Source organism: Perna viridis, chromosome 2 (genome assembly GCF_037379345.1).
Source record: "Perna viridis isolate PV_CMFRI_1.1 ecotype Kerala chromosome 2, ASM3737934v1, whole genome shotgun sequence".
In the NCBI taxonomy this organism is placed as follows: domain Eukaryota; kingdom Metazoa; phylum Mollusca; class Bivalvia; order Mytilida; family Mytilidae; genus Perna; species Perna viridis.
Genome location: NC_142446.1, coordinates 32290093 through 32304944, shown reverse-complemented (window position 1 = coordinate 32304944; position 14852 = coordinate 32290093). Strand labels below are relative to the sequence as shown.

At 31.9% G+C, this 14852-nt stretch overlaps 1 protein-coding gene across 4 annotated transcripts in view; it reads right to left on the bottom strand.

The window, feature by feature from the left end:
* LOC148624669 (putative ATP-dependent DNA helicase HFM1) overlaps window positions 1–14852 on the bottom strand; it is a 42252-nt gene that overhangs the window by 3808 nt on the left and 23592 nt on the right. For all 4 annotated transcript variants that reach the window (XR_015919733.1, XM_088567495.1, XM_088567494.1 and 1 more), the window contains 13 exons: window positions 14608–14655; window positions 13463–13560; window positions 12631–12759; window positions 11762–11847; window positions 10406–10489; window positions 9291–9448; window positions 8634–8737; window positions 7502–7578; window positions 6622–6682; window positions 4251–4483; window positions 3019–3562; window positions 2645–2693; window positions 250–519 (listed from right to left, as the gene is read on the bottom strand). Coding sequence is in view for 3 of the 4 variants with exons in the window: in XM_088567495.1 (XP_088423621.1) it covers window positions 250–519; window positions 2645–2693; window positions 3019–3562; window positions 4251–4483; window positions 6622–6682; window positions 7502–7578; window positions 8634–8737; window positions 9291–9448; window positions 10406–10489; window positions 11762–11847; window positions 12631–12759; window positions 13463–13560; window positions 14608–14655 (1941 nt within the window). In the remaining variant the exon portion in view is untranslated. The remainder of the gene's footprint in view (window positions 1–249; window positions 520–2644; window positions 2694–3018; window positions 3563–4250; window positions 4484–6621; window positions 6683–7501; window positions 7579–8633; window positions 8738–9290; window positions 9449–10405; window positions 10490–11761; window positions 11848–12630; window positions 12760–13462; window positions 13561–14607; window positions 14656–14852) is intronic.

Below are 14852 nucleotides of genomic sequence, written 5' to 3'. Positions count from 1 at the left end.
AAAATTTCTGGCGAAATATCAATTTCCATTTGAAAGGGACATCTTTGTAGTGATTCTCCAAAAAGCAATTAGAATTTAATACAGCACAAAAAGCAATACTCATAAAAGCACTCCTACAATAATTAATCGAAAGTTAAATAATACAATAACAACTAAAGGACACCTACATTTTTTTACAGACTAAAAACTCTTTTCTGTAAACATTAATTTCTATGGAGAGTTATTAGAGAATTCAATCAAATATGATACCTGTGTGGGGTCATAGGTGATCTCTTATAGGGTTTACTGCAGAGCTGAGGCAAATCATCAGATAACTGCTCAGAATACACATTATAAGTGTTGTTGGTAGAAGGCTTTGCATATGAAAAGGATTCATCAGATGGAAAGTTCCCTGAAAATGATGGTTGAGCTATTCTATCTAGTCTGTCCCCACAGTATGGATTTCTCACAGGTTCATTAAACTGACCTTGTCCTGGTAGTAGACTGGACTGAATTTGGAAATTAACATCTGGTTGATCACTGCAATGGATTACATGTATCAATAATTCAAAGGTTTCATTGCTTGCTGCTCTATTATACTTGATTGTTTGTTTGATAAAACGTACCATAGTTTAATGTCATGATTATGTAAGAAGGAATTGCATCATTGATTACAGTTTAACATCCACTCCATTGGCTACAGAAGTGGGTTCCATTCTCAATGAAAAAAAATCTTTGTGGAGCACAGCATGATACGACCCCAGTGCTTGAACCCTGAACAGTTTGGGCAAGTGTAGACACAATATAAGTTTTTGACACACTTAGGCATAGGGACTTGTTGTACATTATGGGCACAACTACTGGTCTGGACAAATATAGTACAAAATTTGAAAATTAGTTAAAAATTTTCAAAATTAGACCAAAAATAAACAAGAGACACTCAAGAGCCTGACTAGCTCACCTGTTCAGTATTGAAAATATTGCCATATTCAAACTCTTTAATTTATATCACAATGTAGTTATAAAAAAAAAATATTAGTGAAATAAATAAAATTTATCAATTTTAGTTTTCTGGACAGAAACAGGAAAAACTGAAAAATTGTCAAAAGTGAATTTTCAGGGGATACCACTCCATGAAAAAATAAACAGATTTTTCTGATATTAGCACAAAAGATATATCTTGATAGATACTGAACATTTTTCAATTCTTTCAAGGACAACAACTCTAACAAGTTGCCCTAAAACTTTGACCCAATGAAGACTTTTAAAGGTCTTTACAGAAGGATCATTTCATCAGCTGAAAGTTTTTTCCAATCTCTTATAGTTTTCAAGATATTGGCTGAAAATTGCAAAAGACATCATTTAAAAAAAAACCATCACATTTTGCCTCACAAGACGTGGTCTGAGTACTTTTTTCCAGTGAGGACTTTTGTAGGCAATATCATAAGGATCATTTCATGAATGGAAAGTGTTTTTCCATCCATTGTAGTTTTTAAAATATTGGCTGAAAACTGCAAAATAAAACCCATCATTTTTGGCCTTTCAAGGCTGATTACAAACAAGGAATCGCCTCACAACTTTGACCAACTGCTGACTTTAGTAGCTCTTCAAGCTAAGAAGACAGGACACATTTATTTTCAAGTTATAGTTTTTGACATATATGTAAGATTGGTGACTTAACCACTGTGGTCTTAAGACAGCAATAATGGCCACGTTTTATGCTAGATCTATATAATCAATATAATTTTGAAAGTAGATACCCTAAGGATGCTGGTGACCAAGTTTGGTAATAATCCACTGAGTGGTTTCAGAGGAGAAGATTTTTAAAGAAAAGTTAACAACGGATGACAGATGATGACAGATGCAAAGTGATGACAAAAGCTCAGACTGAAATTCTTGACAAAATTCCCATCTTCATACAGCGAGGCCTAAGGTAATCCTACCAACCCTAATATTTTTATGGTGTAAAATTAAAACAAGAAAAAAAAAAGAAAAAAAAAAGATTTTTGGCACTACTGCCTTCGACTTTTTACTAAAACGAACTTGCTCTCCAATGTGGAGGTTCAAAATTCATAAAAAAAATTAAACAACATGGTTGTGGCTGAGACAAGTTCAGTATTCAGCCTTGTCTTAATAGAGGCAGCAAAACTGGTAGGCTGCACATCTATAAATCGAAAAAAAAACCAAAACAACCTACTGACCCTAATTTTGAAGGAAATGTTATCAGAAACGAAGAATTTTTTAGGTCAGATCGAAGACTGCGTAAAATTTCCTGCAAATCCCGTCTAGCAGTAATAAGAGGTTGGTGACATTATCATGAGGACAGCCAGTTGAACATTTTGTAGCAATATCTTATAGCTGACAGACTGGAATAAATTTTGTGACTGTTTATATAAAGAATTAAATAATGGATGATAACTTATTCGTTTTAACATTTTCCAGAAACAGGCAAATTATACAAGGTCCTTTGATGTATACAAATATGTCCAGATTTATAAGAATTTCATTTCTATGATCTCATGTAAATAGATTTGTCTTCTGTTTTAAAGATATTCTGGGATATTGACTATTGTTCCAAGAATTAAAACACAAATCATTTTGTCTATATTAGTCTCATATAAATCTAATTCATACAGGTTTAGATGAAAATTAAGAAAGTACACACCAGCCAGCATCTTGAGTCATGTCCAAATCGAGAAGTTCATACTCATTCTCTAAAATAAAATAAATATTCCACCAATTTTTAAAATCACATTTAATCAAATGTAAATAGTTACCAAAAATCGTTTTACAGACAACATAGATCTAAATAATATATATTTATTTTCTACTGAAAAACTTAGTAAAGGCAAGTTTATACTGAATAAATATTCTTACCAGTATTCTTCAATTATCATAATTTTTTAACATTTTTTATTCAATTGAGCATTATATTGTACAGGTTTACTGTACATCACAGTGATGTCATTGTAAATTGTTACAGAATAGGAAACCCATAAAAAGAACCTTTTTCTTCATCAAAATATTTTTTTTATGTACCTTCACCAAATTCTTTTCTCTTTCTCTGGTATATGTCCAACTCTGGCCAATCCATGTTAATGCCACATCTGTCATCTTTTTTCAATCCATTTTCATTTTTCATTTTTTCCTCCATTCCACTCATCCCACTTCCAATATCATTCTGGTTTTGATCTTTGCATTCTCTTTCATTAACCACTTCATACCCAAACTTCCCAGCATTGCTGTTAGGCATAAAACTATCAAAGCTTGATTGTTTCCCATCAACCTGCTTAAATGATGCATTAGCATCAGGGTATCTTTCATCTCCCATTTCATCAACAAAATCCTCTTCAAAGTCAACATCATCTTCAATCATTTGACAGTCGTCATCTAACCTCTTCTGCTTGGCAATGTAACTCGAACTTGACAGACCAGCTTTATTAGTCGGTGGTGTGAAGTATTGATGCTTTAAAGGAGTGGCCCTTGAAGCAGTCTTTGGTGTTGTTGGTATTGGGCAGGGTATTGAAGACTTTGGGTTGTAGGCAAATTGATTCAGGTCTATATCCTTTAGGTTACTTGATGCCTGCATAAAAATACATTCAAAATTTGTCAGAGAAGCCAGTATGTTGTTTGGTATAATGACTTTGTAACACATTGTATTATTAAAAACGTAACTTAAGAAATTATTGCATGCATAAAATTAGTACTGCAATTTTGTTTCTGTGTCTTTTTTGCTAATTCTAACACCAGAATATTGCTTCACTTGCATTGTTCTTACTGGGAGAGTATCATTGCAAATTTTACAAGCCACATTTCTTACCATAATGAAGCATCACATACTTCAAATTGTTATTTGTAATGTCAGCATTTGAGGTCTAGAAATTATCAGAGTTGAAAATATTTTTTGTACAACTTTAACTAAACATATATGTGTTAGTTTTATTTACTTGATTGTTTGGTGTGTTGTTTGATTTGAATTTAAAAATTTTGAAACTTTAATGAAAATACTTTAAAGGATATTGTTAACAGTGTAAGTAGGCGGATTCTGAATACTTAATCACAAAAGGAGACCTTGATTCAAACTTCCACAATCTCAATGCAAGATTCTTTACTATATCACAGAAAGAAGCCAACACAAAGACATAATTCTGATTCCATGTCAAAAATCTATCTCCAAACAGCAAACAGTTAATGGAAGAAAAGAAATGAATTTGACTTTGAACGACTATATTCTTTATTCATGATTTAGGTAAGACATGTTTTAACTGTACCTTAATTCTATTCTTCTTTGGGGTATCTGGGAAATATGACAATTTTGATTTCAAATCAGACATGTAATTATTGAATGAATCCGACTTCATTTTCAGTTCCTTTACAGGCAGTATTGGTATTTGTGGAGTAGACTTTGGCTTGGGTATAACACCATTCTTGCAACACTCATGACCACAAATCCTCTTGTTCATACACAGATGATAGCAGGGAACTTTTTTTGGCATACTATTTCCTGTGGTTGAAAAAGAAAGATCTGAAATAAGGAAACTATCAGAAGAATTCCAAAATTAAATCAATAATTGATTCCCTTAATGCTTATTGCCAAAAAATGCAGTATGTCATTAGTTTGTTGATTAATGGTACTTACAGTCCCTGAACCAATCCATTTAACTATCTGACTGATCAATGGCCTGTGACTAAATGATCACTGACTGATCCATAACTGTGAACAATCTGATTGGGGTTTAATCATGTAAAAATGGCTGACGATCAACTCATGTAAATCTCAGAATTTTCATGGGAACGAATCCAATACAGTATCGTATTAAGTTTACTTTCAATTTTATACATAAAATCCAAGTTTGGTATTTCAGTACAAAAAAGCAAATGTATTTAAGTAGCAGTCTTTATAAAAAATCAGACATGAGGTGATTCATGCATGTCAAAAACCTAACGATTTCACTTTTATTTCTTATTCAGAATTAGTTACAGACCACACAACCAGTTATAGTTTTTCATTTGGGTGTTGGGCTTTTGAGATAAAATTTATACAGATTGTTTATGAAATTAGCACTTTGTAAGATTTATCGCTCTTGATTTTGTTGAATTTGGTTGTCTTTAGTGGGAGAGTGAATTTCTCAAGTACAGATCTGAATATGAAAAGGACAACTGGTCCATAAAAATAAAGCATATGTAGACTGAAAAAGCACTGTATGTTCAGTAGGTTTTTCTTCACCATGAATCACTTTCAAATGGACAGTGCCTGACTTTTATATAGACTGGTACTTAACAAGTCTTTCAATTGATGTCTTAATTTATCTTATTTAGTGCATTAGAGCAAAAATGAAAACTGGAACAAACCAATCTGTAAAATATATCAACCAATCAGTAGTCATGTGATGTAAAACAGCAGCGATCATCAGTTCAGCAGATCTGTTTTCATATCAGTTCAGGTATTGAATGTATTACCATAAATAAATAAATCAAAAAATAATCAAAAGACCTTCCTACATAAAAATATTCAACCAAAAAATTACGAGAAAAAACCCACAATCCCATATTGGAGTGTGTTATGTACAAAAAACTTCTTAAAGACTGCATCAGAGACTTGTGTAAAGGAGACACATTTGATGCATCCACACATATAATACTATGTCTTTTATAAAAAATCCAGCATGTATACGTTACAGGGCAAATTGGAATCCAGAATCTTCCTACAGCAAATCTGACATCCAATTTGTCCTCTTAGAAATTAAAATTCTGATTTTTCACTAGTTTAAAAAAGTTATAATTCATGTAAATAAAGAAAAAACTGAAAGTGTTTTGGTGTTATATAATGATTAAATAAAAGATGATTAGACAATTATTTAATCATGATATAACACCAACACATTTTCAGTTTTTCCTTTATTTACATGTATCATAACTTTTTAATGAATGTACACTCTTTTAAGTCAGGACTATCCTGAATCCCCCTAAGGTAAATCGGGATATCACAATTTGTCTTAGTAGAAATTGGAATTCTGATTTGTACTGGATTTAAACCAGAACTAGGCAAATTGGAATTCTGATTTGCCCTAGGAGGATTTCGGATCGTCCTGGATTCCAATTTGCCCTGTAACATGTATGAAATTAAGTGATATCTCTAAAACAAGCTAGGCTTTCATGAGGATTATTGAAATTAGTAAGTCTACTTTTTATGAAAATCAAAATCCTTTGACCCTGCATATCTCCACTATGTGTACAAACATCCTACACAATAAAAGCTGTAGGAGAATAGTCTTGAGAAAAATGCATCCCTGTTGTTGAAATTGTCATGTTTATCTTGCAGTTATTTTGGGAAACTAAAATCCTTTCATCCTGCACGCTTCCTTATGTGTATAAAACATCATGTAGCTTAAAAACTGTGACAGAAGATGGGAGGTCAAACCATGTACCCCTATAAGAAAGGACTAACTTAGTATGTCCCCAAAACAGGAAATAACCTTTCTTTCTATACAAAATCAAAGGAAGTACTTTACTTTATAATTTGTCATATGAAATTTTCAATTATTATTAAAGATGTTACTTCCTTCTTGAGAATTTTTTCCTTGAATTTTTGAAGTAAAACTTTTCATCACACCTCATGTTAAAGGCTTGCAGAATACTTACTATTGCTTCTATCTTGTTGCTGAAAACTGTTTCCTGGGACTGGCTTTGGGTATTGTGTAGTCTAAGAAAAAAAAATTATGACAAAATGCTATCAAAGTTTGACAAAAAAGGTCAAACAAAAACTTGAATACATCATGTTAAAAGACATCCTGGTGAATTTTTTCATCATAAGCAAGGATTTCAAATTCCTAAACTGTCTCAAAAGAGTAATCATAGCCAAGAAAGGGTATCACCAGTTTCCCTAAGCTGGTCCTTAGTATGTTTAACAGATTCAAAAAAAAAAAAAAAAACAAATGAACTCTTATTCTGCATATTTTTCATGCATTTCAACATGTTATTTTTTATGTGTCATGGCCAATCTGGATTGTAGATACACAAAGAAATCTACACAAAATTTGTAGTCAACAGGCAAGCAATTTCATATCCATGCAATGAAATAGAACGTGTTAATAAAACCTGGTCAGAACTACATGTAATTGACAAACCAATTAACCATACATACCAGTAACATATTTATAATTGAAGGCAATTTAAAGTAATTAAGACATTGCCCAATGTAATTTGTCATTCATACACTTAATTAGTCATCTAAACAAATAATGTTTAATCAGATGTAAATATCTAAAGAGCTCAACAAAATTCACATAAACATATGCTTACTACATAATCAGGAATGGAAGAATGGATTGACTTTTGTGTATGTATATAATGTGATTTACATGCAAAATAACTTGAGTAATGTGTACATGTTTTAATGAATTCATTAAAACAAGGACCTAGATTTTTAAGAATACTTTTTTAAAATTAAAGTTTTTTAACACCTGCCATCCCTCTGACTGGAAAATGCTAGCTGTGCAAAAATGTAATGAACGAGTCATACCTGCTTATTAGATGAATTTAAAATTCGCTTTGGACCACTGTAAAAAGGTGTATATACACTCTGAACATCCATTCCAACTGTAAAATACAATGAATTCAGATTATAGAGGACAAAGCCCTCATAATGGTATTTAATGCAAAATAAATTCATAGCTTCGAAGCACTAAGAGACTGATTTCAATTTGACAGGAAGTCACATCTAACTGACCTTCCAATGCAAAGTTCGATATTTGCATATCTTCTTCACTAAAAGGCATTTAATATATAGTCTTCAATAATTATTCAAATTTATTTTTAAATCTTTTCTGACATGCCATAAGAGTAGGCCTTTCTTGCTTTATCCATAAAGCCCAAAGTACAACACTAAGTAATACCAATCTCATTAATAAGCGACAAGATGTGTCAAGAAGCCTCAAGAAGTAACAAAAACTTTTAAAATGTCTAGAAAATGTGACGAGGAAAAAACCAGCAAAATGCCTGTGTCCAAGTTAGTAGAGCACTTACTGTTACTTCTCAAGTCACTCTTAGTCTTCTATAGTGTTTCCTACAGACCATTTTGGGAGGGAAGTGCACCATGTCCTTTTCTTTTATGAGTTTTATTGACTTTTCTGTCAACTTTCTTTAAATAATGACATGATTATGTTTGCATGATGTGTCTTCTATTTTGCCTCCAACATGCAAGAGTGCTCCTTATGTTTACTTTAATTACTATGCCCTTTTCAAAAGCCGCAGGGTTTGCCCAAAAAGAAAGAAACAGGTGAAAGTCATTTCAAACAAAAATGATTCAACCAAAGAAAAGCAAGGTCTCCCCCAGGCAGTCAGTTCAAGCAAAAAGTGAGTCTACTGTGTCAGGAATTTAAATTGGTAAATCCTAAGAAAAAAGTAACTGCAGCCTGACAATGAGAAAAATTATATGACTTATCTGCGCATTTAAACTAAAAACTTTACTGCTTGATATACCATTCCTTATATCAACATTAACAAGACTTATGTCCTTTTTTATGTCATGTCAAATGTTCCGATTCCCACCAAGGTGTCTTTTTCTGATAACATATGTGACTTGGTGTTTCTTTTTGAACATGGCCCTATATGACAAATTTCTAGATTTTTTGGTCAATGACAAATAGCCTTACCCCAATCTTGGCTAATAAGATTGATGAACAAGTCAGGTCCATTGTCAGCTCTTCTTATTTCAATTTTCTTTGTTAGTCCACTGTCTTTAATTAAATAGTTATCCCTGAAAAATGATAAACTTATAACTATTTTTATTATAGTTTAAGTGTTTTAAATTCAGGAGGAAAAGAAATAAATGGATTGTAAACCCTGTTTGTTTTAAACTTTTTACATAATTCGTCTGTCAAATATATATTAGCTTTAACACTTGCAGACACAAATGAATAAGATACATTTTCTCAAGGAAGTTGAAAAATCAGTGAACATTTTCAGCAACAAACCAAAATAAAGTGTCACTGTTCTAATTTCACATAAATTTTAAGACTTTTAAACAAAAATAAGTTAAAATGTTACTGTGTTTTAATTTTCAATACTATGTTTGTATAACTAAAGGTTAAAATTATATCCCTTTCTACCAAATAGCTGACATTTTTCATCCCAGTGGGGTTTAACATATTTACCATGTCCATTCTCATTATATTAATGGAACAATGTTATCTTCCATTACAACCAATTTTAGGCTTACAACTTCTCTTGAAATCAACTACTGGAAGATTTCTCAGACACTGTCAATCTGTCTACCACTTAGTCTTAGAAATTACAATGTGACTCCTTACATGACCCTTCTGTGATAGACAATCTTATTGTCCTCATCTCCGATCAGCAGCACACAGGTATGATTTAGTGAGGCTGTTTTCTTCTCAACCAGCTGCTCTTTGTTGGATATGTTCAACTGCAACCACAGCTCAGCAGAACTATTGTTGTACTTCACAACCTTAAAGAAGTATACTTAGAGGTATTACATAAATGACTGCTGAATATGAATTAAGGATGTAGACCTGGGGTAACAGGTCTACATCATTAAAAGAGCTGAAAGTTACATGGGGTAAGGGAGTTAACCTCATGCTCAAACAGGAGTGAAAAGGATGGGTACCTAGGTAGTACCACATAACAGAAATCTCTCATGCTGGTCAGTTGTGCAGAGGCATATGAATTGGAATATCTTTCTTTACATAACTTGATTTTCAATAATTTTGATACATTTTGATACCACTGGTTTGGGAAATCCTGGATTGTGTGAAAAATAACCATTTAAGAAAAAGAGTTAAGCAAAAAGTTAATTTACTATTACAAAAACACTCACTTTTTTCTCTATAGTTGTAAATTTGGATAACTTCCATGGTCATATCCCAAAAAATATTCTTTTTTGGGGGTAAAATATGTTTGTGTACATTACTTAGATAGATGGTACAATGTTAAGTTTCCACCCATTCAGAATGTTCACCATGCACTTTCCCTGAAGTTATTTTAACACTTCTATAAATGTTTAATTTTTCATAAAATTTTGGTTTAAAGATATTCACATCTCATAATACAATGTCAAAATCTATCTTCTAAGTAACAGCAGTATTCAATATTTAGTACAAAATCATCATTACCAAAAACTTAAAAAGACAAGAAAAAACAATCTTGCACTAGGGTAAGGTAAGATAAGATAGGGTACATGATCAATTTATCTTACCACTCTTAAATACATTTCAGCAGGATGGTCAGTTTTGTCAAAAATGTGACAAAAATCAATCTGGCAGTATGTTACACAACTTAACCAAGTCGGATCAAATTCAAGAAAATCTGTGAACTTTAAAAAGAAAAACATTATATTTGAGCACCAATTTAGACTAACAAAACATTAACTGGGTGTGATCCTATCTCATTCCTAAGAAATACTCACTTGTTCAATGGTAAGTTCATACTTAGGTAACCCAGCTACAGCATCTCTGACCTGATTCCCAAATGGTGGATGTCTGTTTACAATCTGCAAAAGACTTCATATGTCTAAACAATTCTAACAATATAAATTCACAAATTTAATGTTATAAAAATAATTGAAAAACTTAAGGTAAGACAATAATGTTAAAGTGCTGACAGCAAATCAAATTTCTAGATGCTGATGATTTTACCCAAAAGAACTTGAGATAAAGGATACTACAGACACTGTGAAGTCAGCCTCATATCTTGACCTACACTTAGAAATCGATGGTAAAGGAAAACTATTGACCAAACTTTACAACAAAAGTGATGACTTTTCATTCAGAATTGTCAACTTTCCTGTCATCTGTGGCAACATCCCTTTGGCTCCTGCGTATGGAATGTTCATATCACAACTCATGTGTTATGCCAGAGCTTGCAAAAACTACGCAGACTTTTTGTATCACACTAGAACTCTAACAAATAGGCTTCTGGAACAGGGTTATGTTGCTACAAGATTGAAGTCATCACTACAGAAGTTTTATGGTCGTCATCATGAACTCGTGGATCGTTATGGTGTATCCATCAGCACCATGAAAACAGATTTATTCAACGGGTCATAGTTTTCCTTTCCTCGTTTGTCTACCCCGGACTTGACTTTTTATGAGCAACTCGGCGGGTGTTTCTGGAAAAGCAGAGGATGCTTATCCTACCGGTGCACCTGGTCCATGGTCCTAGTTTTTAGTGGAGTCCAAGTTGCTCATTTACTTTTGTTGCTTTGTATGTATGGTTTTGGTTACTTTATGTTCTTTGTTGTGTATGTCTGTTTTCCATGTCTGGTCTTTGTCCCTGGATTACATTCTTTTGATTACCGCTATAACCTTAGTTCCCTTGATTACTCTTTCATTTATGCAGACATTTTTCTTTTAATAAATGTCCCTATTTTCTAAAATCTTTTACTAGCACGATTTTTATTAATAAATTGTTGTTTTCTAGAGTGTCTAAGGTACCAGTATACACTTAAAAAAAGAAAAAAAGAAAAAGCATTTGATAACAATATATTTATCAACAAGTGACAGCAAAAATGCATATTTTACTTTTGTGATATGAAATAAAATAACATTGTAAATTCTAACACTGTACATACCAACAATTCATGATTTATCAAATATCTAAATATATTTAAATATAATAAATACATAACAGAATATAAACACATAAAAATTATTATCAACCAACATAAACAAAGCATTCCAAAGAAACAAGCAAGCTATATAAACACATAAAAATTATTATCAACCAACATAAACAAAGCATTCAAAAGAAACAAGCAAGCTACCAATTCAAGCTCTCTGGGATTTGTTTCTTCTATCTTTTGAAAGGATGTTATTCCTGCATTTACCAATGCATTTGAAAGTGTAGGACCTAAAATTAGTGAAATCAAATGAAGATCTATACAACCAACAAGACAACTCAGGTTATAAGGCTTTGTTTGATCAAATCCCATACTTAATATAATTTTACCATATTCAGGTCTCCAAATTTAAAGTTAAAAAAATCTCTACTGATCCAAATTTATTTTTGTGATTCACATTTTAAAAAGAAAATAGGATAATACTTATATGCATGTTATAAATGATTCTGATAACTCAAATGATAATTCTTTCATCCATATCACAGCAATGGAACTACCAGTAAAAGATCTGACTGAAGCAGGATTACATCATTATCTATAAAACTACAACCTAAAAGTTCAAACTTCACTGTGTCACACTATTAGTTAAAACAAAAACAAAAATCAAAAATATGGAGAAAAAATGTATACCCTCATTGTACATTTATCATTATAAGATAAAAAAAATTAATTCTCAGTCCCTTCATGTCTCCATTTGGAATGCCTCATTACCTATTTTGTATGGCCTTATGAAAAAATTTCCCTTATAGATATTCTGGCTGTGAACAATGTTAAAAGCACCTACACTTCTTGAGAGGCAATAAACAAGTAAAAAAAATTTCCTCATAATTCACAAGAAACAGCAGGAAAACCAAAAAAATAACTAATAATTGCCTAGTACTCTGGAGAGAAGATAATTGGGAGGTATCAAAATTAACAAGTATGAATGTAGTTTAACAAGTTTATCTTACTCATCAGATATACATATAAATGTATTTGAAAGAATCTAGTCCAATATTCCAAAAGAAACTTACCAATGCCATCTAGCTGTTTGGTAACATACTTGGAGTCTTCCCATAGTCTAGCCTTTAAACTTTTACAGAGCAGAACTGAACTTAGCAAAGACTTGAAATCACTCTTTGACCATAACAACTCCAACAAACCTAAGATAAAAATATGAATCATATAGGTTGCATTCAAAATTTATTTAGTTTTAAATGCAAATTAGTTTTTAAAATAGCTGTAAGCATCTCCCTTTTAAAAATATGAGTACTAATTATTGCAACAGTAATCCTGTTATATTAAACCCAACAATCATATTCTAAATGAACAAAATTTTGAAAACATCAAATTTTTATGCATAATAAATGCAGGTTTTTCTCAATGATATATGCTCATTGTGCAGAAAAGCAGAGTTTTCTTTGCGTAACATTTCTCCATGGCAATAACTTTTTTAAAAGGGTAGATAAACTTGATTTTTCAATATCTCAAAAACAAATTAACCAATGGCTTTTCAATATTGCCCTTGTCATCAGTTCTGAACATACATTGTCCCACAGGTTAAATTTGGGCTGATAACATAAATTGTCATAATTGCTATCAATTCTGAATGAGATCAGCAACTTTTAATCACAACTGTAAAACTGTCAAAAATATCATTCAGTACTTCACATATAATGCAAACTTCAAATATTAAAATGAACTGCACTTGAATATAAAAAATCTCTATTATACATAATTAAATTTGGAATCAAGGCAAATTATACATGCGAGTTGTGTTAAAACTACCTTACTTTTTAAAAAGAAAATTGAAGTATATTGCATAATATTTAAAGCAAAAAGTATAAAACAATTATTAAGTCCTACATCTAGCAACTCTATTGGCAGCTCTAAATATCCTGGTTGTGTCCTGCTGCAGTGAGAAATCCTGTACTGTCAAACTACCAAGTGCTGTCTGAATCAAACTGTAAAATAAAACAAACACAAAATATATAGTGAAGGTGTAAGCCCTATAAAACTAAGTCCTGTGCTGCACTTAAATTCAGTCTTAAAAATAAAAATGTTTTTGTTGAATGCCCAATTCTTGTGAAATGATAAAAATAAATAGCTATTCTTGTGGTAATGGCTCTGCCAGCTGAGACAAAGTAATCAAGGGAACCAAGGTTATAGCGGTAATCAAAAGAATGTAATCCAGGGACAAAGACCAGACATGGAAAACAGACATACACAACAAAGCACATAAAGTAACTAAAATCATACATACAAAGTAACAAAAGTAAATGAGCAACTCAGACTCCACTAAAAACTGGGAGCATGAACCAGGTGCACCAGTAGGGTAAGCGTCCTCTGCTTTTCTAGAAACACCCGCTGAGTTGCTCATAAAAAGTCAAGTCCGGGGTAGACAAACGAGGAAAGTAAAACTATGACCCGTTGAATAAATCTGTTTTCATGGTGCTGATGGATACACCATAACGATCCACGAGTTCATGATAACGACCACAAAACTTCTGTAATGATGACTCAATCTTGTAGCAACATAACCTTGTTCCAGAAGCCTATTTGTTAGAGTTCTAGCGCGATACAAAAAGTCTGCGTAGTTTTACAACCTGTGTAAGACAAGGGCACATGCTCATCTTAACTCGTTCAATGAAACATTCACTCTTTCCGCTATGCTGAATTTGTGAAGAAGACTTTAATTTCTCAAACTTGTGAAAGATAACTGAATATTTAACCTTCACTTATCTAAGAACTTATTATTCTTCATACTAATGTCATCTTTAATTTAGGGGGAACTCAAACATAGACAAAAGTACTGTCCAAAGTATCATATATAAAATATGATAAAAACTTGTACACCTTTTTAATTCTAAGAATCATATCATTCTTCATTAGCTCTAATATTGCCTACGTGAAGAACATAATGTATTAAAAAAAAATCATTTTTCTTGGATATCAATATGTGCATATCTATTTCATACATGTAATATTTGTCATATGACATATCTACTTACACACTGACTTTCATTTGCTTGGTTTTTATTTTGCCTGGTATTGGAAACCTATAAAATATGTTTGTATTAAGTCTGTTATGAATGTTCATGTCATTTAATTCATTTTATTTTTATTATTACATTCGTGACAAAATTCAAAGGTATGTATGAGTTCACAATGAAACACAACACATCTTTTTAAGCTACTTCCAGTATAACAAATACTAACTATTTCAGTAACAGAAAAGGGGATTAGTCTTGAAAGA